The 26638-nt window shown below is 56.1% G+C and overlaps 2 protein-coding genes across 4 annotated transcripts; one reads left to right on the top strand and one right to left on the bottom strand.

Moving 5' to 3' along the window:
* The first annotated feature begins 2207 nt into the window (after positions 1-2207).
* Positions 2208-16149, top strand: EXTL1 (exostosin like glycosyltransferase 1). Of its 2 annotated transcripts, none has more exons than XM_030873850.2 (12): positions 2208-2439; positions 2960-3871; positions 8727-8817; positions 9118-9225; positions 10042-10161; positions 10686-10818; positions 11018-11124; positions 11970-12059; positions 12772-12858; positions 13148-13308; positions 14475-14649; positions 14805-16149. In XM_030873850.2, exons 2-12 carry the CDS (start codon positions 3099-3101, stop codon positions 14985-14987), a joined length of 2028 nt encoding a protein of 675 aa, XP_030729710.1. In that variant the 5' UTR covers positions 2208-2439; positions 2960-3098; the 3' UTR covers positions 14988-16149. The 2 variants fall into 2 exon arrangements, with proteins under 2 accessions (XP_030729710.1, XP_060165372.1); XM_060309389.1 differs by having other exon boundaries at positions 2208-3871; positions 14805-14955; positions 15285-16149.
* A 2349-nt stretch (positions 16150-18498) lies between these two features.
* On the bottom strand, positions 18499-25571 carry SLC30A2 (solute carrier family 30 member 2). 2 transcript variants are annotated; one of them, XM_060288965.1, is made up of 8 exons: positions 25508-25571; positions 24628-24845; positions 23762-23908; positions 22898-23051; positions 21977-22151; positions 21141-21246; positions 19133-19267; positions 18499-18644 (listed from the first exon to the last, which is right to left on the bottom strand). In XM_060288965.1, the coding sequence occupies exons 1-8, from the start codon at positions 25555-25557 to the stop codon at positions 18499-18501; spliced, it is 1131 nt and encodes a 376-aa protein (XP_060144948.1). In that variant the 5' UTR covers positions 25558-25571. The 2 variants fall into 2 exon arrangements, with proteins under 2 accessions (XP_060144948.1, XP_060144950.1); XM_060288967.1 differs by lacking the exon at positions 23762-23908.
* Positions 25572-26638: the final 1067 nt, after the last annotated feature.

Raw genomic sequence — 26638 nt, 5'->3', positions numbered from 1 at the left:
TAACATTGCATTTAACATTGCAGGCCCTCCCCTCCTCCAGAGCATCATTGCCAAATATCAAGTGAGATATTTTACTTATCTGTTACGTTCATTGCTGATTTTCTCTCTCAGGAAAGGAAGTGCCACCAGATCACTCCCTGAGGACCCGGCTGGCCCACAGCAGTGGCACATTAAGTAGCTGTGGAATGAGTGAAAGAGTGACTTGTGGGGTGACCCGTAGGAAAAGCTGACCCTGCCTCCACTTCTGCCATTTCCTGTCTGTCCCCACACAGGCAGCTGCAGTGATGTCATTGCCTCAGACGCCTTTTATGGCCCCCTGGGTTAGCCAGCCCCTCTGAGCACTCCCACAGTCCCCCTTCCCTCGTCCTGTAATTGCTTGGTTACTGGTCTCTCTTTCCCTGGGACAGTGAGCCTGGGAGGGTGGGACTGTGCTTCTAGCTCAGGAGGTGGAATGGCGCAGAAGTTAAAGGAACGGATGGCCTGGGTCTAAATCCAGGCTGAGGTGTGGGGGGAATGAATCAAGTTACCTAAGCTCCCTGGGCCTCCATTTCCTCATCTGGAAAATGGGGATAATAATAGTATCTCCCTCAAAGCCCTCACAAGAGAGGATTGAATAAGCTAATGCACTGGCACTCAGAGCCATGCGTGGCACATACTAAGTATAACATGAATGTTAGCTATTATTGTTCTTCAATACTGCATCCGCAGTGCCTGGCACAAAACCTGACCCACATTTAGTGCTCATTAAGTATTTGCTGGATAAATGAATGCATGAGTACAGGCACAGAGGATGAAGAAATGGCATGAGAACCTAGAGAAGCTCCGTAACACAGCCGGAGGATAGTTAGGGAAACTTCCTACAGGAAGGGAGCCCTGGCTGATCCCCGTAGGGTGAGGAGGAGTTAGCAGAGGAAGGTGAAAGGCAGGAGCAGCACATGCAACGGCCCCTCTTCACGGGAGAGAACCCGATGTGCGCAGGAAAGTCGGCTCCTCACCTAGTGACTGACCCTGTAGAGCAAGGAGGTCAGATTCCCCCTCTGTTGGCCATTCTGAGGACTTTCTTGGGTGTATGAACTGTGCCCCACCCCAGACTGGCTGCCCACTGAGAGGATAACATTCCCATGGTAGCTCCCTCATCAGATCAGCGGCCCTCTGAGATCAGAGGAAGGCAAGAAGGCAGGAGGCTGCCACTTGTTGAGGGACACCCACAGGGTAGGCCTAGCTTTGACCAGGCTACTGTCTCATGGCAGATATTATTATTGCCTTCCTGGAGAGGAGGGGGCAGAGGCCCAACATCATCCAGCCAGTAAGAGGTGGAAGCAGAGTCCACTCCGGGTCTGCCGGGCTCCCTGTGGCTGCCTTCGTCAGACTGGGGCTTCCGGCAGGCAGAGTCTCTCTCTCTCATCATTTCAGCGATTCCTCAGTGGGTGACATCACCCATTCCTGACTTCCCTCATAGAGCACAGACCCAAGAACTGAGCAGGGGGGGAAACCCTCAGTGGGGTGTGGACTAATGGAGAGTCCGTTCACCCTCAGAAGGAACTCCCCATATGAACTGGAGTAAGCATCCGGTCCTACAGACCCTTCCCACAGAGCTCCAGGCAAGGGCTGACCTGTGCGCCTGAGTGTAAGGTGCCACGAACGGGCCTGAAAAAGCTGGAGCTGGAGCTGGATAGGACTGGTGGAGGGTGAGGGCGGGGCAGCTGAAGGAAGAGGGACCAATCCTGGGAATAGCTGGGAGCACCTTGCCCAGTACCAGCCCCCCAGCCCCTTGACACCTCACTTATCTCATCTGTTGATGGAAGGGGTTAAGTGGAGAGCCTGCCTACCAGCCAGGAGCGAATCCCGCATCTGTGGTGACCAGTGGCAAGCTCTAAGGACTCAGGTCAGGAGTTCCGGGTTCAAATCCCCACCCTGCCACTCCTTAGCTGGGTCACCTTATGAGATACCATCCCCTCTCTGAGCTTCACTTTCCTCATCCATAGGAAACACAACAGTGATAAACTTTGGCCTTGGAAGGTTGATGTGAGAATTCAGAGACAGAGGTTGTGAGAGCTCAAGGCCAACTGTGAGGTGTGGGCCCTGGGGGTTATTATTAATAGCAATCCAGAAAACGGGTTTGGAAGGGGTTAAGTGGAGACCTTGCCTCCCAGCCAGGAGCGAATCAGGGCTGGCAGGGGAGGAGCCAGGCTGCCGCTAGGAAAGAGATCTAGACTGGCCAGATGCTGCCCTGAGAGGGGACGCAAGACACCAGCGGGGCTTGGGGACCATGGGGCAGGGGCTTGGCACGGGGTCCCTGGCCTCTGCACCCTGATAGCTCCAAGCCAGAGGGTGCAGGACCAGCTACTAGCGTTGGAGGGAGGAGGGGCCGAGCCGCCTGAGCCAGGACAGTGGGAGGGTGGGAGAGGACCAGGACCCAGAGCCCTCCCAGTCCCCCAGGTAGGGGCCACTGGCTGCACTCAGGCCTTGACCTCAGCTGACTCTGAGAGCCCACATGGGATGCAGGGTCTAATTTAAGCACCAGCTGCAGGGCCTACAGCCCAGGAGTGCCTGCCAGTGGGCACAGGTGTGGCCAGGCTGCTCTGGGGCTGCTCAGGCAGGGGGAGGATAGGGGAGACCAGCCCTGCTTCCACCCAGCCCTGCACCCCAGCCAAGCCGCCTCCTGTGGGAACCCTCATGGGTCCCCCATGGCCTGGCAGACGGCCCTCCTCTCCGTTGAGGCCAAGGTCAGGGGGTGCAGCCAGGAGGGCAGAAGGACACTGCCTTGCAGTCTGGACAGGGGTTGCATCAGCCTGAGCAGCGCCAGGGGAAGGGGGCCCTGCTGGGAGGGCAAAGGCTGGCTTGGTTGTCCAAAGGCCGAGGAAGCAGAGTCCTGACCGCAGGAAGGCAGGGCCAGAGAGCTGGGTCCTACCTGGCCTCCCGGTGCCTGGCCTGTGACTTGCTGTTTGATCTTACACAGGCAGCCTGCCCTCGATGGGCCTCAGTCTTCCCATCTGTATGATGAGGGTGCTGACCTAGAAGGTGGATCCCAGTCCCAGAGGCCTACACTCAGGCCCCCGCTCCTCCTGCTTCCTGCAGCCCTGGCTGTGGGTGGCCACATGCAGTCGTGGAGACGGAAGTCCCTCTGGCTGGCACTGTTGGCCTCCTGGCTCCTCGTCCTGCTGGGACTCTTCCCCCTTCTCCGCCTGGCAGTGCCCACCAGCCCCCGGGCAGGAGCCCCCCGAGGCTGGCCCCGCTGGCTGGACGCAGAGCTCCTGCAGAGTTTCGCCAAGCCTGGGGAGCTCCTGGAAGATGGCCCTCGACCTCCTCAAGCCCTCCGTGGCGGCAGCTGCAACTGGGGAGCTTGCTTTGACACCTCGAAATGCAGAGGCGGTGGCCTCAAGGTATTCGTGTACCCAGCGGCTGGACCCGTCTCTGAGACTCGCCGCAGGATCCTGGCTTCCGTCGAGGGCTCCCGCTACCACACGCTCAGCGCTGCTGAGGCCTGCCTCCTCCTCCTCCTCAGCCCGGACACCTCCACTGGAGAGTGCGACCCGGTGCCCCCGCAGTGGGATGGGGGCAGGAACCACCTGGTCCTCAGTCTCCACCCAGCCCCTTGCCCCCGGACCTTCCAGCTGGGACAGGCGATGGTGGCCGAGGCCAGTCCCACAGTGGACACCTTTCGGCCCGGCTTTGACGTGGCCCTCCCGCTTCTCCCTGAAGCCCACCCGTTGCGAGGTGGAGCACCTGGCCAGCTGCGGCAACACAGCCCCCGGCCCGGGGTGGCCCTGCTAGCCCTGGCAGAGGACGGGGGCAGGTGGCACGTGGCAGGCACCGACTTCTCTGCCTGCCCCTGGGATGGGCGCTGTGAACAGGACCGTGGACCCAAGCAGTAAGTGGAGCTTCGCCCCTTGGGGGCTGGATGGGAAGGGTATGTGATGGGAGCGAGCCCAGGGGCCAGGGTAGAGGGCAGGATTGAGATGGGCAAACTTAGGGTTCAGCTGCAGCAGGAGGGAATCAGGCTAGACAGCAGAGAACACGACCACCGAGATGGTGATTTGCTGCAAGAGGTGTCCAAGGAAGGTTGTGGAATTCTTCCTTGGGGATCTTTAAAAGCATAAAACATGACTCACTCCTATTCTTCTTTTATTCCAATCCTTCCTTCCCTAATATTTTATTTAACATACAACTCTATAGTGTTTACTATGTGCTAAGCACTTTTTATAAATGATTATAATAAAATAATACTAATCTTTATCTTTGAAGCGTTGGTGTACCAGACACTAAAGCTCAGAGAGGTTGAGTAACTTGTCTGAGGCCACCCAGCCAGAAAGAGCACAGCCAGTATTTTAATCCAGGATTGGCTGGCTCCAAAGCCTTCAGCCTCAGAATTCTGGGGTTTAAGCAAGAGTTTATGATCAGTCCTGTCAAATGCCTCAGAGCCATGGTCACAGATGGAAGCTGCTCCTATGTCTAGTTTCCGGGATTAACCTCTCAAGGTAACAGGCTTTGGTTACAGCGAATATGAATTAAGTCAGACCTACAGAAGAATTCCTACCAGTGAGAGTGCCTGAATATATACAAGAGGCATGGGGACCCATGGGGACATGGAGAGCTCACTTAGAAACTTCTCTCTGCCTGGGCTAGTGGTGGTGACACATCTCAGGTGGTAAAGCAGTTAACTCCTAAGCACCCCAACCCCTGTGCAGCCCCCAGGAGGCCAGCAGTATCCAAAGTCTGGCTGGGCAGACTGGAGGTGGAACCTGTCACTCTAGAATCCTTCCCTTGTCCCCTGTCTCACGTATCTCCCTATTCTTTGCTAGAACAACATGGCTTATTCTGAGTTCCACTTCCCTCCCAGGAATTCTTCACGTGGCCAAGCTCCGTTTTTGTCTCTGTTTGGGGGCTTCTGGGGCTTTTCTCAGCCACAGGGCTCTTGTGGGAATGGAATCTCTCTACCTCCTGAAGGCACATGGCCTCCAGGGAGCCCCGCAGCCAGGGGTAAGAGCAGAAAGGCCCCTCAGTCCCCATGGCCCTTCTGCTAAGACCCATCCCTAGCAGGCATCCTCGACAATCACCCAAAAAGCTGCGGATCCCGTCAGGTACCTCAAACTCCAAACTCAGACAGAGCTCACCTTTGGTGACAGGGTTCTCCGCTCACCTTGCCTGGCCTTACTTCTGATTAGGCACTTAGCCATTCTTGGTTTCAGGAAGTTCTTCTTTCAGCTGACTTTAGTTACAGCTAAATGCAGTCGGTTACTGCTGAATATGAAAGTTATTTCAGTCTGAACTTCTCTGAGAAACTGAAACTTGGGGAGTGCACACAATAGGCAGGCGCTCACTAAATGTTTACTGATTGAATCCAAATTGGCCAGAACTGGCCAACGTTTTCTAATAGGCGTGGGCCACCCTCTGAGTAGCAGTTTTGATAAGTGTATTTCCAAGGTGTGATGCCTGACAGCCTCTAACCGTCCTCTGAATTTCTAGCTTTTCTGTCTTTGGCCTCAACCCACCTGCAGGCGACAGGACTTGTAATCTCTGGAGTAGCTGGAGCCTCAGTTTCCCTGACGTGCCAGGCAGCTGCCTGAGCAGCTAGTCAAGTATAGGGACAGAGACAGCGGGAGGCCCACAGCCACAGGCCAGCGCCCGCAAGGTGGCCTGAATAAACAAGTGTCGGCCAGAGAAAGAGACGATTCAGGTCGCTGCCACCGTCCCACATTCACTCTGCTGGGGGAAGGGAGGAGGGGAGAAAGTGGGCATCTGGGGAGACCCTGCTCCGCCGCTTTACATACTTCATGGCTAATCCTCTCGAGCACCCTTCAAGGGAAGTGTTATGATCCCCATTTCAGGGAACAGGAAACTGAGGCTCAGAAACGTGGAGGCAGCCAGCCAAGGGCCTTGGTGACGAGCTCCGCGGTTCACCCCAGCCTCCCTCACTGCTCCGATCAGGCGCTCAGAAGCAGCAGAGCTGGGATTAAACCCCGCTTCTGGCTCCAAAGCCCGTATTTTTCCACCTTCACTGAACAGTCTCATATTGCTTTAGAATAAGCCTCCACCCGTTTAAATTGTTATTTATTTATTTTTATGAATAGGGAATTCATTCACATGGTACAAAATTCCAAAGGCACAAAAGAGTATACAGTAAAAACTCCCTCCCACCCCTGTCTCCAGCCACCCAGTTTTCCCTCCTGGAGACAAATACCCTTTCTAGTTTCTCTTGTGTCTTTTCTGAAGTACTCTGGGTGTATATAAACGGGTGTATATGCTCTCCCCTGCTTTGGGGGGGTTTTTTTACATAAATTTAATGCATGTTTTAAGGTCCCCTGGCCTGTCGCCACTGGGCACACGAGGCGCAGTGCCTAGGGCCCATGATACTTCAGGGGCCCATGAAAATGTTCTCATTTCTTTGAAAACCAGAAGAAAAAAGTGAACTTCTAAATAGAAGAAAATGCTTTCATATATAATATTAGTATGTTCATTCTTATACCAACACAGTTATCGAATATAATTTTTATATTTTTATGGCTGAGGGACTGCAAAGGCCAAAGTATGCAGGGCACTGGAAGTCGCAATGCAGCCCTGCCTGTGGCCATGGGTGGAGTCACCTTGATAGCAGCCTTGGACACTGAGGCCCCAAGTCCATGCCAAGCACTTTACAGGGTCACAGATCATCAGCAATCACGACGAGATCCATCCCTTCTACAACACACACACACACACACACACACACACACACACACACACACACACGGAGGTGCTCGTCTAGCCTCTGATGGGGAACTCACCACCTCCCAAGGCCACCCACTGGCTATTCTCAGCCAGCTCCATTACTAGAATTTGTGCCGAAACTGACCTTTCAAACATTTAGTCCATTGGTCCTGGGTCTCTCCTCTGTTGCACACTGAGTATTCATTCACTTAGCCCCCACTGAGTGCCCATACTCCGCCAGGTGCCCTGCTACGCCCTGGGGATACTGGATGAGGGAGGCACAGCCCCAGCCCTCAAGTAGCTTAGTCTTATTAGAGAGACAGACAAGTCACTGGTGTGACACACATTGTTAAACAGAGAGAGGGTGGGCAAGCTGCCTGCCCGGCTCCTCTACTTCAGAGCTGTGTGACCACTTTAGGCCTCAGTTTCCTCATCTGTAAAATGGAATATTAACAGCACATACCTCCCATCTCATGGGGTTGCTGTGAGAATGAAGTGAGTCAATGCATGTAAAGCACCTAGAACAAAGGACATGCTCAGTAAAGGTTAGCCCGGCTCGTTACTACTGCAGTGCACAGAAGGGCTGTGGGAGCAGAGAGGAGGGAGCCATCTCTGGAGAGACCAAGGAAAGCTTCCCAGAGGAGGCGATATTTGAACTTTATACATTAAGATCGAGTAGGAGGAATTCTTCGGGCTGCAAGGCAGGAAGGGGTGCTCCAGGCTGAGAGAGAAGGAGGTACAAAGACACAGAGGGAACAGTAGACGTTAACGAGGACTGACTGATACAGTGTATTCAGCAGGCTCTCTGGCTCTGGGTTCTCTGAAGCCTTAAACTTAAGGGTTTTCAGTCCCTTAGGGCTTTACTGGGGGAGGAGGAGAGGGCTGTGGCTGGCTGGTGCCGTGGCTCTCAATGAGGTGGAGGGTGTCCTGTTTTTAACTTGTAGCTTTTTCCAGAAGAAGCCTGGAGGGACACCTGAGCATCGGGCAAACGAGGCTGGGTCCTCGGGGAGACCCCTGGGCAGCAGGTCTGGGGTGGTTCAGATAACCTGGGGCCAGGAGTTAGCACACGTTTGTTCCAGTTCCAGCTCTGCCCCAGCCCTTTCTGAGAACCTGAGCCAGTCCTCGGGTCTCTCTGAGACTCAGTCTCCCCATCTGTGCAATGAGGGTTGGTCCAGAGGCTAAGTACTCCTAGGATTGCTTCTTGAAGGTTCAGACTCAGGACCAGATAGACTGTAGCTGAGGAGGGTCCTGGAACCCTCTAGGCCCTATTCAACAGTCCCACTCTGAGCAGGCCTGTGAGCCCTGGAGTCCTGCACACACACACACACACACACACACACACACACACACACACACACCCCGTAGCCAGGTCATGGGCACTCCTTCCCTGACTGGGCAGCTCCCGGGTGGTGGCTCTGAGGAGGCTGTGACTCCTACCCCTCCCCCCAACAGGCACACACAGCCTGAGTGTGGCCCTGGGGCTGGTGGGGGGAGGTGGGAGGAACAGAAGAGGCCTGTCCTCTGGGCGAGGGGGCCTCTGGGCAGCGGCTTCCTGTGTGGTTCCAGGCTGGGGGCCCAGCCCACCTCCTGACAGAAGAGCTTTTCACGGGCCTGGGCTCTGAGGACGGGGAGAGGGCAGGGCATGGAGGCCACTCAGGTGAGGGCCGCCCAGAAGTCTGCATGAGGCCAAGAGGTGGGAGGGCAAACGCGTGCTTGCCCAAGTCAGACCAGCCTTGGAAACGTCAGCTCCCACCACCTCCCATTTTGCAAACGAGGGAACCAAGGTCCTAAGAAGAGAAGGGAGGTGTCTAATACCACCAAGGGCAGCGGCAGAGCTAGAGCTGCTACCCCAGCTGTGGGCGAGGGGCTGGGCGTGTGCAAGAGTGTCTGTTAACATATGAGAACATGGTGGTGGGTTTGTACATTGTGAATTTGGGATTGTTAGTGTGGAGGGCTGGGGGGCCATCAGGGGAGTCAGGGGGTTGAGGGGCAGCTGTCTCAGGTCTCCTGGGTGCAGGGCCCCCTCCTGTGCTCCTTAGGACCCACCCTGGGGCAACGCTACCTAACGCCACCTTCTGCCTCATCCCTGGCCGCAGTCCTGATGTCTTACACTTCCTTCAAGCCCTGCAGGTACAACCCCGACTTGGGCATCCCCCATCCCTGTCCCCCTACACTCCTGAGCTGGAAGGGCAGTCTGGGCCCAGGCCAATGGGAAGGGCTGGTGAGCTGCCCACTCCTTTACTCTGGGACTCAGATGTGCCTACAGCCATATTCACTGCACCCTCTGCAGAACACCCCCCCAAAACCCCCCAATTTTCTCTCCTCTGTATCCCTTGCCCCCAATGCAGAAGTTGCTGACTTGGAAAAGGGAGGAGGGGTGAGTGTGTGCAGGGTGGGACTGGGCTCCCCAGTGACCTCCCTACCCCCCAGGCTGGCTGCATCCCTGTGCTTCTCAGCCCTCGCTGGGAGCTGCCCTTCTCTGAGGTCATCGATTGGACCAAGGCGGCCATTGTAGCTGACGAGAGGCTCCCACTTCAGGTAGCTCAGGGCCCTACCAATGGGGTGGGGACTAGACCCGGGACATGGGAGGACCCCGGGATCCCGGCCCCCAGGCTGGTCTCGGTCCTCATTCTTACCCCCCACCTGTGTATATTGATGATTTTGCGCCCAGCTCCAAGCCTCTAGGGTTCTGAGAGCAAGAACTCAGCCTCTTTCAGCCTCAGTTTCCCCATCTGTACAGTGGGATAAGTTAGACCAGATGATCTCCATGGGCTCAACCCCACTGGTCCATGACTGATTAAATACCTAGTTTAAAGGAAAGCCACAAAAAATCCAAAATCTGAGTGCCTACATGGAGCCTGGGATGGGGACTTTTCCATCTGATGAAACTCATTTTGCCCAGCTCTGAAAAACATATGCATGGGCCTTGAATCCCCTGAGAGGTGAGAATGGTTTAAGAAGTTAACAGGAATAGCCTCCACTCACTGAGCCTCTACGATGTGCTAAGCCCTTAATATGTATCATCTAATCTAATCCTCACAGCCACCCTACGAGGCAAGCACCATTATTGTTCCCACTTTACAGATGAGGAAACAGACTCAGACGGATTAAGTGGCTCATCCACAGTCACACGGTTACTAAGTGGCATTTAAACTCAGCTCTGTGTGACCCTTGAGCTCTTAACTGCTAAGTTACCTAGGATTTTGCCAAGGCTGGCAGCTGCCAACCCACCTGGAGAAATGTGGGGAGCGGGCTTCTGCTTCCCAGACCTCCAACCTAGGTTGTCCCCACCCCAGGGTGAGTCAGGGCCTGCCAGGGCCCCATGCCTTCTCCTTTGCTCCCTCTGTGCCCCAGGTCCTGACTGCCCTCCAGGAGATGCCCCTCACACGGGTCCTTGCCCTGCGTCAGCAGACCCAGTTTCTATGGGATGCCTACTTCTCCTCGGTGGAGAAGGTCGTCCATACCACTCTGGAGGTGAGGGGGATACACCTGATGGGGGCTCTGGGGTTCGGGTCTGCCTCATCCCTGCCCCTCTCCATGCCCCTCTCTTCCGACACCTCCTCTGCCCTGGTGTTTGGGCTTCCCCCTTGAAGATGCTTCTGGGATGAATCAGAGACCTGGCTCGGAGCTCTTGGATGAGTTCCTTCTCCAGTCTTGGCCTCAGTTTCCCCATCTGTAGCAGACAGATTTCAAAGCATGTGCCAACTCCAGCTGATGGGCATTGGTTGCCTGGGGCATATGTTGGGAGGGATTCTGGGTCCGGAAAAAATGTCATGACCTGTTAGTGGTATCTGCCATGAGTGAAGACAGCATCACTGAGTGACCCCCTACCCTGGACTTCTGAACCTTTCTGTCCCCAGCCATCTGGTGTTGCAGATGCTACCCTCCCCAGATTCCTGAAGGGCGAGGTGTGGGGCGGCACCAGGTCCTCACTTCCTCAGACCCCGCCCATGGCCACACTGGCCGCTCCCTCTGCACAGCCTTCTCTCATTTCACAGATTATTCAGGACCGGATCTTTGGACCCTCTGCTCACCCCTCGCTACTATGGAACAGGCCCCCAGGGGCAATCCTGGCCCTGCCCACTTTCTCCCCAAGCCCCTCGGACTTCCCCTTCTACCACCTACAACAGGGTATGCCCTAGAGATGGGACAACTTGAAGTCCCCTCATCAACTCTCCCCAAGTCTCTGCCCCAGCCTCAACCACAGAGCCCCAGCAAGCCCCTCCCCAAATCTCCCACATCTTTTCTGGCTCCCCAAGTCCCCAACTCAGGTCATTCTCGGGGGGTTCTGTCCCCTCCCGCCCTAATAGCCTGTGTCTCATTCCTCCAGGCTCTCGTCCTCTGGGCAGGTTCAGCGCCCTGATTTGGGGGGGGGCTCCAGGCCAGCCCCCCCTGAAGCTCATCCAGGCTGTGGCAGGCTCCCAGCACTGTGCCCAGGTCTGCCCCCTTGCCAGCTGGGGTGCCGGGATCCAGGATGGGGGCGAGACAGGGCAGAGCCCTTGAAGACATCTGGATGCCAAGGATAACCACACATTTTGGGGGGAGGCACGGGAAGGATTTTCAAGTACCGTTGCTGCCTTCCTCTTTCAGTCCCAAGTTTCTAGTTCCTTTCCCCCACCTCTGTCCCCTCTTCCCTCATGGAAACTGACAAAGCCACCTGAAAAACAGGTGCCTCTTGTGGAGGTTGAAGTAAACATACACGCATTGTTTTTATTCATCCAGCCTTTTCTGAGCACCCTGGGCTTGACGCTGAGGATGCAGAGAAAAAGTAGGAAAGGATTCTGCCCCAGATTCATATTCAGTTAGCACTTCCCAGCACACAGACTGTCAAATATCATTTCCAGAGAAGCCAGATAGGCTCTTGAGAGTACTTGGAAAGCAGACAAGCAGTTAGCTCAGCCAGGGTGCAGATGGATCAGCTTCAAAGATGGGACATTTGAACTGGGCTGGGAATGACAAAGGAGCAGGAGGAAGAGAATGAAAACCTTTGAGAGAAGACGGGGATGGAGCATGAGGTCAGGGACCAGGCTAGGTGCGACTTGAGTTCTAATGCTACAGGTAGCTACCTTCGTGTCACTGGAATTCATGCCTTCCAGAAGCTCAGAGGCAAAAACAGGGCAGTCATGAAAGGACCTTGGCTCTAACTAAACTCCTCCCAAACTCACATATACAGCTGCTCTCCCAAACTGCTTCCACCCTGAGAAAGATTACTCCTGGGACACCCCACACACACACCCTGGCCTTCTGACCCAGACTTCAGGAACATCCCCCTTTCCTTCCAGATCTTGGTTCTCTGGAGCAGTGAGAAGCCACCCCCAACCAGGTGGCCCAAGACAGCAGTGCCCTTGACAGTCATTGATGGGCACAGGAAGGTGAGAGATGGGGAGGGATGTGGAAGGGTGGGCTCACCCCCAGAAACCTGAGATCTGGGGAGGACATACACGGTGTGATTTACTTGGGCCTGAGCCAAAGCTGGACTTCAAGTTGGGCCTGGAGAAATCAGACCATGGGTTTCAGCTGCAGGCCTAATAGAGATGATTCTCTTCCATCCCTGGCCCTTGTGAATTGTGCTTCCAGAGAACTGGGGTTTTGTGTGATGAGGGAAGGCAGAGAGAGTACATTGCTGTCTCAGGTAAGGGATAGAGGGGAAACCTGGGCAGGTGGCAGCATTTTGGGCGGGAGAGAAGGGGTGGCTTCCAAGAACCTGGGTTGGTGTGACACACCTGCCTTCCTGTGCCGTTCTGGGAAAGTCCCTTCATCTCTCCGGACCTGTTTCTTTCAAACGAAGGATGTTCACCAGGGTCGAGGTGAACATCTAATGTGACAATAGAGGAATCCTGAAATGTCAAAACTGGAAGGGCCCTAGATACCAATTTGCCCATTTTACCAAAGGGCAAATTGAAGTCCAGAGAGGGAAAATGAGGTCCTCAGGTCCGAGTTCCGGGCAGACTTGCTGTTTTCACTGCTCTTCCTTCTACACCATGTCTGCAGGGGCTCCTGCTTAGCAGATATGCAGATACTCATCATGGGAGCCTGGGGAGGGGGTCCTACGGCTGAGTTGCCCTCCGCTCCCTCCCCTTGCAGGTCAGTGACCGCTTCTTCCCATACAGTGCCATCAGCACCGATGCCATCCTCAGCCTGGATGCCCATAGCAGTCTTTCCACAAGTGAGGTGAGGACTCCCAAGAGGAGCCCTGGCAGCCCTCAGACCCCGGGAGCTGGGATGACCAGAGATCAAGAAGTCGAGCCTCCTGCTTTAGGACTTTTCAGCTCCTAGCTGCAAAAGCACTGTTTCTAGCTCCCAGTGGGGAAAGTTCCCCTAAGCATCCCCTGGAAATTTTCTAGCTCCCTTCTCCTCTCCCCTGAGTCCCCTCAGCTAGGCTGGCCTTGCCTCCACGTCTCGGGAGGCTCCTGACTGGGCAGGACGTCCTTCCTCACACCTTACTTAAATGTCTCCCCAGGTGGACTTCGCTTTTGTGGTGTGGCAGAGCTTCCCAGAGAGGATGGTCGGCTTTCTGACGTGGAGCCACTTCTGGGATGAAGCCCGTGGTGGCTGGGGCTACACTGCCAAGAGGACCAACGAATTCTCCATGGTTCTCACCTCGGCTGCCTTCTACCATAGGTACAGACGCCAGCCCCGGCGCTGGGCTCACAGGGCCAGAGAACCCTCCTTTGAACCAAGAGCAGGGTGGCGTGGGAGCGGACACAGCAGTCAGCCGAGAGCTCAGAGACCCAGGTTCAAGGCCACTTCCCGGTGCTGTGATGGGCAAGTCTCCTCACCTCTCTTGAGGTTCAGTTTCCTTGTCTGTAAAGTGTATTCACCTCACAGGGCTGGTATGATCATCAAATAACAAAAATACATGAAGGGCTTCCCTGGTGGCGCAGTGGTTGAGAGTCTGCCTGCTGATGCTAGGGCACGCGGGTTCATGCCCCGGTCCGGGAAGATCCCACATGCCGTGGAGCGACTGGGCCCGTGAGCCATGGCCGCTGAGCCTGCGCGTCCGGAGCCTGTGCTCCGCAACGGCAAAGGCTACAACAGTGAGAGGCCCGCGTACCGCAAAAAACAATAAACCAAAATACATGAAGTCCTTGGCACACAGATAGTCAACAAATGGCAGCTTGTTGTTTTGTTTTTGTTTTTGTTTTTTGCGGCATGTGGGCCCCTCACCGTCGTGGCCTCTCCCGCCGCAGAGCACAGGCTCCGGACGCGCAGGCCCAACGTCCACGGCCCACGGGCCCAGCCGCTCCGCGGCACGCTGGATCCTCCCAGACCGGGGCACAAACCCGCATCCCCCGTCTCAGCAGGCGGACCCCCAACCACTGCGCCACCAGGGAAGCCCAGCAGCTAGTTGTATTTTAAGTAGAGCCATGCAGAGGATATGGACAGTGTTTGGATTTGGGGGTGGGTGAATCCACAGCCTTCCTGAAGCTGATCTTTGGCCTGCCATGTTTGATGGCCTTGGAACTAGCTGATCCTCCCCTCATTCTGGCTCTGAGTTCAGACTTCAGAGCCCAGGGAAGGGGGCCCCAAGGAGGAGTGAGGGAGGTGGCAGGGAGTTCACCGTTGGCTGCAGACAAGCCATAGAGCACAGAGTAGTGGAGAGTGGTGCATACTTGGGGTGGGAGCTCTCTGAGGCAGCCAGAGCTCAGTTGAAAAGGGAGCAGGACTTTCACAAGAAGCTTAGGAATTGGGTCAAAGGGAGAGTAAGGTCAGGAGGGAGAAGAATGGGGCCTGGGGGGGGCGTTGAATTCGGCTACAGCCTCTCCCGCTCTTCCCTCCTTACCCAGGTATTACCACACCCTCTTCACCCACTCCCTGCCCAAGGCTCTGAGGACCCTGGCAGATGAGGCACCCACCTGTGTGGATGTCCTGATGAACTTCCTAGTAGCATCCGTCACCAAGTTGCCCCCTATCAAGGTGCCCTATGGGATGTGGCATCAGGAGGCCAGACCGCCTCCACTGGTGAGGATCTAGGGGGGTGGTCGGCACTGGGAGGGCCCCGGCTGGGGAAGGGATTCCCGTTCTAACCCTAACCCTTTTTGCTGCACGAGGCGGGGGTAGGGTGGGGTTCCGAGGACAGAGAAGCCCTCCAACGCATTTCTCCCCGCCCCGCTTAGGAGCCTGGGGGTCCGGGGCTCAGGCAGGAGCCGCAGCCCGCAGCCCAGAACTGCATCAACCAGATGGCGGCAGGGTTCGGCCACATGCCCCTGGTATCTTCTCGCCTCCGTCTGGACCCCGTGCTCTTCAAGGACCCGGTGTCCGTGCTGCGTAAGAAGTATCGCAGCCTGGAGAAGCCCTAGGAGGGACTAGCTGAGACCCCGGCCCGGCTCCCAGCGGTCGCTGCAAACTGCCTCAGGGGAGGGGGGAGGCTCCGCCTCCTCCCTTGCGGTATCTGGAGACCCAATCAAGGCTGCCATTTAGCCAGCACGGCAGTACCCGATTGGCCAACCACCGCTTCGCCCCCCACCCCCCAGCCTAGGCGCTAGTGGCAGTTCCCACGTCGCTGTCTCTGGGGCCCTTCCTCTGCCTTCGCAGACCCCTTGCCTGGAATGCCTTTCTTGGCTTCTCTGCCGAGCTGACATCTACTTCTCTTTCAGATCCTCGCCTCCTCCACGAAGCTGCCTGACCCCCACCCCCGCCCTGGATCCTCTGCGCTTTCACAGCCGGGTGTGTCCCTTAGTCCCGACGCTATTCATGCTGCCTCGCAAGGTACATCGTCAGGCCCCAGGACTGACCCGGGAGTCCCGGGAGGGCAGGGCCGTGTCCTCGTCTCTCTGGCCTGGCAGGTGCGCCACAAATATTTGACGAACAGGTAGACGGAAGTGACATCAACTACATGCCTGGCTCTGTGGCGACAGTGGCGGGGGTGTGGACAGGGTGTGCGGAGTGAGACACAAAACTGCACCTCCCACCCCCCACCCCCGGGTTTTTAGTCCGGCCGGAAAGCAGCTTCTCGCAGAATCCTGGGCGCAGCCCTCGCGCCCCAATAATAGAGCAGAGAAGTGCCAGGGAGCCAGTTTCGGGGCTCCCTTCCCTACCTGGCGGAGCACAGTTGGGGGAGGTATGGGAACGCCGGTGGCCCTGCCGGGCCCGGGCCCGGGCCCCTCGGCTCAGGCACTGCCGTCGTTCTGCATTACCAGCCTGGACCACTAGTGGTCAGCACCGCGCCGCCCTCCCTCCCCCCGGAAAGGGAAGGAAGCTCGAAACGCCCATTGGGTGGGATTAGGGGGAGTGGGGACGTCGGGATTGGTGGTGCGCAGCTTGAAGTCGGAAAACTGGTTGGCCCACACACTTAGGACTAAGAAGGGGCCATTTCTAGGTGGGCTGTGTGGGAGCAAGGGAGGTCCTGAGCGACCAGGTGGTGAGAGTGGAGAGGGGGAGGGGACGCTGGGTTCTCCTGGGTTCACCCACCTGGAACTGGAATGATCACTTCCGAAATAAAGCGCGTGTCTTTGCCCCTTTGCTCAGGCTATAAATACCTCTACAGCAGCTGCGCGGGGGGAGGGGGACTCAGGTCTTGCCTGGGAGCTGGGGCCACTCTAGAGGAATGGGGATGTGGGTCCAAACCAGCTCCAGGGTATCCGGTGTTTTTCTGCTTTGATGGCCTCGCAGCTTTGGAAACTCCCGTGACTAGTGATTAGCTCTCTGGCCAGAACATGGTGTCCCCAAGGCCTCCCACATCCATCCTCCTGTTTGACCTCTGGCCCCTGGATGACTCAGGTCATCCCCAGAGCCAGTCACAGCGTGGGATGCAGAGAAGGCTCTTTGGGGAGGCGTGGGGCTGCTATATTCTTGAGATGGAGGGGGGACTGGGAGTTTAAGGAGAGGGAAGACAGTCTGGCACTGAGTCAAGGACAGTTGTTGAGGAAGCACACAGCTGCAACCCAGGCAGCCTTCCCAGAGTGGGGAGGACTCCAAGTGCCAGGCCCAACTGAGGGAAAGAGACACCTTTTCCCTCCCCACTCACAGCTGCAGCACCCAGAATACTGAACTACCTTGGCATGGCCTTGCCTGTGGGCTGCCAGGCCCAAGGCCTCATACTGTACCAATATGCAGCCCAGAGCAGGTCCCCAGCCCCTGCTGTAGGGGGAGGCCTAGGGCTGTGGGACTTTGGGCAAGTGATTCAACCTCTCTGAGCCTCAGTTTTCTCATCTGTAAAAATGGAGGACAGCAATGACTGTCTCTTGAGAGGTGTGTAAGGACTTGGAATATAGCAAAGCCCAGGATCCAGGTTCCTGCGGCCTGCCATGGCTGGGGGGAGGGAGGAATTTGATTCCTAAGATTGGGGTGGAGTGGCGCTCCACCAGCAGTCACACACGCACACACACACACACACACACACTTCCAAGCCAGCACAACTTCCCACAGACTTGAAGGGGCCGAAGAACCCTCAAACCTAGATCACAGCCAACCCTGGATGACAGTACTGGAAAGGCACAAACAGGTCATTTCACAGATGGGAAGAGAGAGGCTCAGAGTGACCAACCCCTCCTCCTCCTGCTGTGGGTCAGGACAGAGTCAAGACAAACCCAGTGCTGCCCCCCGAGGCTGGGAAGCCCACCTGGCCCCTCAGGCCATCCTTCCAGAATGATGATAAAAGCACCCACTCTCCCACAACCACCATATGCTCAGCTGACTTTAGTTCCAGTCCTCACAACAACCCTGTGAGGTAGGTGTCAACATTCTTTGTCCGCAGACGAGAGGGGCGCTGACCTGCCTAAGGGCAGAGACAGACCACTACTAGATCAGAGCCACCTGATGACTGGGCATGCTGCCTCCTCTGTGAGACTGGGGACAGGTCCCCCGGCTTCATCTTGGAAATACAAGCCACCTCCTAATTCAGGAATCTTCACACAGACCTCAGGAAGCCAGGGGTTCCTGTTCAGGTTGTACCCTCTGTGTCCTCCATCCCCAAGTTTTGAGCAGGCCAGGCCATACCGACAACAGAGCTGGCCCAACCATACCCAGTGTCAGGCTCCCCGACCCCGGGACACAATCAGGGCAAGAGGAGTGGCCCGGGGCCTGTGGGGCTGTTTGCGGGGGACCCAAGCTGAAACCTGTGCCCACCTCCACCTCTCCCGCCAGCACACCTTTGTGTTGGCACAGCTTCCTGGGCGTTGGCGAGGTGGGGGGAATAAAGAAAGAGGAAACCAGCAGGTCCTTACCTAGTCAGAAGCCCCCTACCTCCACGAAAAGGAAACATTTGGCTCTCAGTGAAATGACTCAGGCACAGATCAGCCTCAGGTGCCCCCTGGCTCCCCATCTCAGGGGAGACCCGTATGAGTGTGCAGAGTCCTCACAATTCCCCAACTCCCCATGGCCTCCTTGTAGCATATTGTTAGAGGCAGAGGAAGGGGGCTCTGTCCCAGGGCTTCTTTATGGATTCATAAGGCAAAGGCCAGACAGACTGAAAATGGGAAATGAGGCAGGCAGGTGAGGGGACAATGAGTCTCCCCTCTGTCACCCCTCACTATGCCCCACTGCCTTTCCAGAGGCTAGTGGTAGGGCGGCATTAGCTGAGGATGAGGCCCAAACCCTGCCCCACCGGGAACTGGAAGAGTGGGGTCACACCAGCTTTACACCTGCAGAGTTCCCATCCCGGGGCTGGCGGGAGTCAGATGGGGGAGACGGGGAAGAGCCCGTTCCTGGAGTGGGACGAGCCTCCTCCACACTGAACATGGAGCAGCAGTCAGGAGAGTGACCTGGTTTATAACCCACCTGGGGTAGGCAGAGTCCTGGCTGGGCCTGGGGGACACTCAGTCCAGCCGTCGGCAGGCCTGTCCATGCCCCAGTTGGTGCCTGGCCAGGCAGTCAGTCCGAGGGACCCTGGCATGACTGACAGTCCTTCATGTCCTCAGAATAGTCCTCTATCTGGATGGTCACGGTGTGGAAGTGGAACCTACCCTGCAGGCAGGTCCTGGCTGCCTTCAGCACAGCCTGGGCGTCTGCATTCCCAGCTGGGGGCAGAGAGGACACATGAGGGGAGGCACCAGAGAGCCGATGACTCACTCCCGGGCCCTTAGGAATGATGAGGAGCCTCAGTCTCATATCCTACGCCCAGCAGAACAAGATAGGGGACGATGAACATCAAGAAACCCCCAGACTCACTCCTGTACCAGGCAACCCTCTGGTTCCCATACCTGGCACAACCCTGAAAGAGCAGGAAAAGCACTGGCTTTAAGGCTAGGAATCTTCCCTCTGCCACTGATTAGTTGTAAGAGCCTGGGCGAGTGACCTTATAACCCCCCACCCCCCAACCTCAGTTTCTTCATCTATAAATGGAACTGTGATGACCAAATGAAATAATGTATGTCAAGTACTCAGCATGGGGTCAGGTCCAATGCATGGGCACTGCAAGCATCTGGGGTCATCTGGACCCATCAGGGATGGCCCCGGGCCTCCCGCTGCCTCTCTCTCACCCACCCCAAGTGTTCCCACTACTCACCGATGGCGACATGGACAGACAGGATAGGCTGGGCCACAGTCAGCGCCCAGATATGCAGGCTGTGCAGGGCTTCCACCCCCTCCACCGACAGCAGCAGATCCCGCACAGCCATGAAGTCCATGCCCCTGGGGGTCCCTGAGGATGGCAGGGACGGGGGCTGAAGGAAAGGGCGCCCTCCCACCCACGCTTGTTCCTGCTCCTCAAATGTCCCCTCACTCACACCTCCTTGGCCTGACGTTGCCCCCACCTCCCAAATGACCCCCATCATCTCACCCTATTGTATTTTCCTCTTCACACTTAACACTGTCAGAAATGATCTTATTTGTTAGTTTCTTGCTGTCTCTCCCTCTGAAGTGGAAACTATGCGAGCAGGACAATTGTTTGGTTTACCACCCTATCCTCAGTGCCTAGAACAGTGCCTAGTCCCACAGTATATGCTCTATTAAAAAAATTTTTTTTTGTCTTCAGCAAGTGGTGCTGGGAAAGTTGGACAGCTGCATGTAAGTCAATGAAGTTAGAACACACCCTTACACCATGCACAAAAATAAACTCAAAATGGCTTAAAGACTTAAACATAAGACGTTGACACCATAAAACTAATAGAAGACAGCATAGGCAAGACATATTCTGACATAAATCGTACCAATGTTTTCTCAGGTCAGTCTCCCAAGGCAACAGAAATAAAAACAAAAATAAACAAATGAGGGCTTCCCTGTGGCACAGTGGTTGAGAATCCGCCTGCCAGTGCAGAGGACACAGGTTTGAGCCCTGGTCTGGGAAGATCCCACATGCCACGGAGCAACTAAGCCCGTGCGCCACAACTACTGAGCCTGCACTCTAGAGCCCACGAGCCACAACTACTGAGCCCACGTGCCACAACTACTGAAGCCCGCGCGCCTAGAGCCCGTGCTCCACAACAAGAGAAGCCACCGCAATGAGAAGCTCACACACTGCAAGGAAGAGTAGCCCCCGCTCGCCACAACTAGAGAAAGCCCGCGTGCAGCAACAAAGACCCAGCGCAGCCAAAAATAAATTAATTAAAACACAGAACAAAACAAAAAAAACCTACTTTAAAATAAATAAATAAATAAAATAAAATATGGCACAAATGAACCTATCTACAAAACAGAAACAGACTCACAGACATAGAGATCAGACTTGTGGTTGCCAAGGTGGCAGGGAGGGAGAGGAATGGACTGAGAGTTTGGGGTTGGTAGGTGCAAACTATCACATGTAGAATGGATAAACAAGGTCCTACTGTATAGCACAGGGAACTATATCTAATCTCCTGGGATAAACCATAATGGAAAAGAATATTAAAAAAGAATGTACACATGTGTATAACTGAGTCACTTTGCTGTACAGCAGAGACTGGCACAACACTGTAAATCAACTATACTGCAAATAAAAAACTTTTTTTTTTAAAGAAGGGAACCTGGGGATCCCTGCACCCACATAGGGAATCCTGATCATCACTTTCATCTGGGTCAGTCACATTCTTGGAGAAAAAGCTCTGACCTGCAGCCAAGCACTCCTGTTGACCCCAAATCAGGATCTAGACCAACCCTGACCACACAGAGACCTATGACCCAAGATCCTGAGCACAAGCAAGCTGGGTGAATGCGTGCGGTACCTCAGGGCAGACCATCTGCCACCAATCAAAGCCCTGCCACGTCCTCTGGAGGTGGGGTCCTCAGAAAGGAAGGCCTGAGCTGCAGTGGATTCCGCAGTCTTGTCCAACACCAACTGTCTTTTTCTGATCCTCAGTCTGCCCCGCCCCGACCCCACTGTGCAATGAGAAACATAAACCTCACCCCCCAAGGGATGGCAAGTGGAGACTCAGGAAACATGAGGAAGGACTGGAGGGCCAGGTGCTACAGACACCAGCCGGAAGTCCCCTGCCTAGGCAGGGAGGACACATCCCAGCGGGGAGGAGGCACCCTTGGGGGTAAGAGGAAGGAAAGGACGATCCAGAGAACATTTCCAGGGAGCCCCAAGCCCAGGTTACCTTCCATCAGCACCAGGATCACATCTCTCAGGATGGTCAAGGTTGTCCCCAGGACGAGGATGGAGAAGAGGAAGGTGCAGATGGGGTCTATAAACTTGTACTCTGGCTACAGGAAAAGGGCAAGGCAGAGCTGGGGCTCACCACCCAACACCTTAGCGTCCCTTCTCTGCTCCCACCCAGCATTAAGTCACGGAGAGGGGCTCTCTCTGCAGGGTGGGCATGAACCTCACCCTGACCCTGCCTCCCAGTTCTCTACCTTTTATTCTGTGTCCAAAAGGACAGGCAGGACAGACCACAGTTTAGGATAAGGCACTGCACCTTCCCACCCCTCCTTGCCCAAGGGGCTGAGACACGGACGGAGCTAAATGGAATCTTAGGCACCATCTGGTCCAACATCCCCATTTTATAGATGGGGAAACAGAGGCTCAATTAGAGCAAGGGACCCACTCCACATCATGCGGCTGGCAAGGGGTGAACCAGGCTTCAAACCCAACCCTTGGCTCTTTCCTCTACACCACACTGCCTCTATATGATGGGCAATGCCCAGGCAGCACACAGTCCTGGGTTTTAATCTGGCTTCACAACTTACCAGCTGGGTGACGCTGTGCAAGTCCCTGAGCCTTTCTGAGCTGCAGAAAACACCACCACCTCCCCTTCAGGGTTGTTATCAAGATCAGAAGTGCTAACACTTATTGGGTGTTGGATAAATGTTCCTTCCCTCTCCTACCCTTTTGCCCAGAGCTGGGAGGGAGCTAGAATCTGGAAATGATTCTAGCTCCAGATGATCTAGCCTCCCTTCCCCACCCGGCCCACTTCCCTGTGTCCCCAGCTCTAACCTTGAAGTATAAAATAAAGGCTGCCACTAAAACGCCCAAGCTCTGCAGAAAGTCTCCAACCACATGGATAAAGGCAGCTCGGACACTGGGGTTCTCCTGCTGCTGGCTGGTGTCGTGGCTGTGCTCATGGCCATGGCTGTGTCCGTGGCCAGACTGGTGAAGAATCAATCCCATTCTACAGAAGTGGAGACAAGGCCAAGGGGCTCATTGAGGTAGCAGATAGAGGCTTCAAATCAGCCAGGTAGAGGCCCCCATCAGGACTGGCCTCCCCAGACTGCATGATCCCTTTGGCCACGTGAGGAGCCCAACCCACGTGGCCTTGGTTCAGAGTACCAACAGGAGAAGGGGCTCACTCCATCCAATGCCAGGCTGAATCTGGGCACAAAGATGCCCCAGTGCCAAGTCTCAGAGCAGGAAAGCCCCATAGAGGGGCCTTCACCATGTCACAGATGGTGAAGCTGAGGCCCAGAGAAGGAAGTGGCTTGCCCAAGGCCACTGAGCAAAGGTGAGAGAACCCAAAAGAGACCTCGGTGCTCTACACACCCTGCCTCTCACTGAGACCAATTTCAGGCACATCACCTTGAAAAAGGACTTGGATTCTGCCCCTAGGGACACCTGCTCCTGCAAGAACTAAACTCACCCCTCCCCATGACAGGTAAGAAGCCTCTCTGGTTATTCACTGACTTGTATGGGGTGGGAACTTGATGCTGCCCCAGGTTTACAGCTCCCGATGGCCTTGCCCTAGGCCTCAGGCAGGACCCAGGTGTTCCAGGTGCCAGAGCTCAGACCACTAGGGAAATTCTGACCCTGCGACCTATCCTGGAGTGCAGCACCTCCTCCTTCTAGCGAGGGCAGGCATGTAGGTATGCATGTGAGAAGTGGGAGGGGGAAAGACTCACAGGGAACCCAGGCCACACTCACATGATGTTCACGACCACAGCACAGCCCGACGTGATCAGCATGGTCCCCTTCTCGAGCTCATAGTCCCCAGAGATCAGCCGTTCCACCGCCAGGTACACCAGCACCCCGGTCACGACCCAGATGGACAGCACAGAGATCAGGGCGCCCAGGATCTCTGAGGAAGAACCCGGCCCCCAATACCAATCTTAGCATGTGGCCCTAAGGCTAAGGAGCCCCCTCCTCGTCCCCACAAAGTCTGGGCCTGGGTCCGACTGGGCTCTGCTGGAGCTATGGCTGGTGTGGTTGCACCTTACCCCACCACTCATACATCTGGGAACATCTGAGCTAGAAGAAACTCAAGAAATCATCTGGGTCAACCCTTTCTGTTGAAGCTGACTCATTAAAATATATACCCATTGCTCAGCTGGCAAACTAAGGCTTCTGAGGAACAGAGGCTGGGCCATCTGCCACCAAGAGGAAAATGACAGTGCAGCGCAGAGATGAACTTCAAAAGGCTTCGCTGAACTTCCCCTCCCCCTAGAGCTGATCCATGGAGTTATGTGCAGAGTTAATGCACAGTCATTTATTCTTGAAGTCTGGCCACTTCATTTCTTAGGAAGGTGGACTCTCCTCCCCTGCAGGGTGGGAATTCCCAGAGGAACAGGGGACCAGGGCTAGCCCATCAGACTGGGAGCTCCCAAAGGACAGAAGCCAAGGTTAACATCCTCTTCCCCCACCCAAATCACCCTCCTGGCCTTACTCAGGGACCCAGTGCACCCACCTAAGAACCTGATCTTGACCTACCCCCTCTCCCAACTCCAACCCCATCCCAACCAGGGCCCTTACCAGCTCGATGCCAAACCCCATCCCAACCAGGGCCCTTACCAGCTCGATGCCAGCCGAAGTTCATGGTCTTGGTGGCTGGCCGGGAAGACATCCACAGGGAGAAGAGGCTGATGAGCATGCTGGCAAAGTCAGTGAGCAGGTGGGCTGCGTCTGTCATGATCGCCAAACTATGTGCCAGGTACCCACCTGCAGGGGCAGGGCCAAGAGGGTGGAGGGTTCTTATCAGTTCCCCAAGGAGCCAACTTCCCACAGTGTGTGTGCAGCAGGAAAACCATGAGCTCTGGAGAAAGACAATGGATTCCAGACCTCTGCACCATTAGCTGTGTCACCACGGGCAAGTGACTTACTTTCTCTGAGCCTCAACTTCTACCATCTGTGAAATGGGATTAGCAAAATCTACGTAGAGGGTGAACGTGAAAATTGAGTTCAAATTGGGCCTGTAGGGGAATTCCCTGGCGGTGCAGTAGTTAGGACTCCCCGCTTTCACTGCGTCCTCGGAATGGATTCAATCCCTGGTCGGGGAACTAAGATCCCACAAGCCGCATGGCATGGCCAAAAACAAAAAACAAAAACAAAAAACAAAAATGGGCCTGGAAAGCATAGCAGGCACTCAGTAAATGCTCCTTCCTTCTAGGCACTCAGGTCTTCCCTGACCTACTAGTTGTGTGTGATCTTGGGCAAGCTCCTAAACCTTATGGTGCCTCAGTTTCATCATCTGTAAAATAAGGAGACTAACAGCACCCATATGCCAGTGCAAGGTTGTTGTGAGGATTACATGAGACAGTGTGCATATAAAATATGGAGCTCTTAGTATTAATACTACAGGAACATCCAGGAGAAAAGCCTTTTGGATCATACAAACTACCCATGTGCCAATTTCATTTAATTAGCAAAAAAGTCCTTACCAACGACTTCCCCAATCATGAACAACAGGCAGAAGGCACAGGCCACACAGAGCTGGCGCCACGCCCTCTTCTTCTTGAGGTCGCAGTCACTGCCAGGACCCGTCTGGGCATGACAGTAATGGTTGCTCTTGGTAGCCAGCTCAACGGTCTGCAAGTCCAGGCCAGGTGAAGACAGAGGAATCCTGCCAGCCCCATCCTGCCACAGAGATCTGTAAGACCTGTCCAAGGAGGAAGGGTGAGGGGAGGCTCAGCTCTGAGACGGGAGCAAAGAAGGCTGACTCCAGTCTTACCTCTCTGCGGGGCCTGGTTGTTCCCATGTGCCCATTTGGAAGAAGAGCTTAAGGATACTCCAAGCTCGACAGATTCTGCGGAGTGACCAGAAGCCCCTCTTTGCAGGGGGTGCTGGGGAACAACCAGTTCAGGAGTCTTGGCTCGGCGTGTTCCCTCCTCCCCCATCCCTCCCAGGGCCTGGAGGAGGCAAAGACCTTGGGAACTGGCCAAAGGGCTGGGCCGGTCCAGCCGAGCTCGGAGAAGGAAGAGAGTTTACACTCAGGGAGAAGAGCAGATCTCCCCTTCTCACGGTCTGGGGACACCGGGCCTCCCAGGGCGGGGCTGCCCCCGGGCAAAGTGCTGGCCCCGGGGCAAGGCTCCAGGCACGCACTCCCCACTAACCCGTCAGGATCTGTGCTCAGCCACAAGAGGGGAGGGATGATCCCCGTGCCCAGGCTCCATTTCCCCTTTCCTTCCTTCACCTCATCCCACCCCTCCCGTGTGGTCCCAGTTCAAGCCGCCGTCCAAACCAACCACTGGCAGGATAGCAAATGAGGAGGTGGGTCTGATGCCACTCAAATTCCCGCCCCTCCCCAGGCTCTCGCCTTACCCGGCTCCAAGCCTGGCGTCTAACAGATGCTTCCTCTCGGTGGCCTCCATGCGGTCTCGCGCGCCCTGCCGTGTACTCCCTGGAAGTTGCGCGCGGGACGCTCTGCGGCGCGCACTCACCTGCCGGGAGGGCACTGCGCGCCTTTCCCGCCGCCCCGGCGCGTGAGCCCCTCGCCCGCCCGCTCTGCCGCGAGTTCGCTCCCGCCTGGCCGTGCCGAGACTGCCGAGGGGTCGTCCCGCTGTTGCTACCGCTGCTGCCCCCACTACGTCAGCCGTGGCGCCCCGCTCCCGCTGGCTTTACCCGGTCCCCGCTACCCCGTGTGAAGCGCGCGCGTCGTGTGCAAAAGCCCGCAGGGAAGGGGGAGGGGCAGCTGGCGGTAAAGGGCCCCAGCATTGACCCCTAGAACCCCGTCCCCTGCGCCCCCGGGGCCCAAGGAGCCCACCTGCCCTGCGACACAAAGCCTAACCGCTCCCCTCCGCCCCCGCTTTGCTGCTTGGTGTTTCCGAGTTGGGACTAGTCTGCGCCGCCTTCCCCGGCTCGGCGCGGGGTGTGTCCCACCGAGAAGTTCTCGGGCCCCGCCTTGTAGAAATCCGCTGTGGGTCCCCTGAGAGCAGAAGTGTGGCTCCTAAACTCAGAATAAGGGCTCCGAGGCTGGGGTTGTGGCTTGCCCTCAGGAAACCACTGATCGGTTTCCACTCTCAGGCTGCAGACGCCCGAGACCCCCATGTTCTTCCGCTCAGGCCAGGGGGCTCCTGCGGGCGGGGTATGCCTGCCCTCAGGCTGGGGCGGCAGCCCTCCTTAAGACTGGTTGGCACTGACTAATGCATCCTCGCCACTGAAGCAGCGCCTGTTCCTCCCGTCTTGCGCGCTCGGATTAGATCTGGGGTGGCCGTCTTTATCTCCACCGCTGCACAGAGCAGGGTCGCGCTTCAGCAGCAGTCGCCATCTAGACAGAGCTGACACCACTACCCACACCATCCTTTCTCCACTGCCCCGCAGCAGTTCCCAGGAGCCCCAGGACGGTGCCATGCGTAGTGTTCCGCCGGTGGAAGCCGGCCGGCCCTTCCTGCCGGCTTGATGCCCCCATCCAGTTGAAGCTTCGCCGTCCCCCGGCGGTTGGGTGGGAGGAGG

The sequence above is a fragment of the Globicephala melas genome, chromosome 1, assembly GCF_963455315.2.
Source record: "Globicephala melas chromosome 1, mGloMel1.2, whole genome shotgun sequence".
Taxonomy (NCBI): domain Eukaryota; kingdom Metazoa; phylum Chordata; class Mammalia; order Artiodactyla; family Delphinidae; genus Globicephala; species Globicephala melas.
Note: the sequence above shows the minus strand (reverse complement) of the source record. Positions and strands in the feature narration are given on the sequence as shown.

Coding starts and splice junctions, on each gene's coding strand:
- EXTL1 (XM_030873850.2), top strand. CDS start 3,099: ATGCAGTCGTGGAGACGGAAGTCCCTCTGGCTGGCACTGTTGGCCTCC. Junction 8,818..9,117: donor ACTTCCTTCAAGCCCTGCAG/GTACAACCCCGA, acceptor CCTACCCCCCAG/GCTGGCTGCATCCCTGTGCT. Junction 10,819..11,017: donor CTTCTACCACCTACAACAGG/GTATGCCCTAGA, acceptor TCATTCCTCCAG/GCTCTCGTCCTCTGGGCAGG.
- SLC30A2 (XM_060288965.1), bottom strand. CDS start 25,557: ATGGAGGCCACCGAGAGGAAGCATCTGTTAGACGCCAGGCTTGGAGCC. Junction 23,909..24,627: donor CATGATTGGGGAAGTCGTTG/GTAAGGACTTTT, acceptor CTGCCCCTGCAG/GTGGGTACCTGGCACATAGT. Junction 19,268..21,140: donor GATCCTGGTGCTGATGGAAG/GTAACCTGGGCT, acceptor TGCCATCCTCAG/GGACCCCCAGGGGCATGGAC.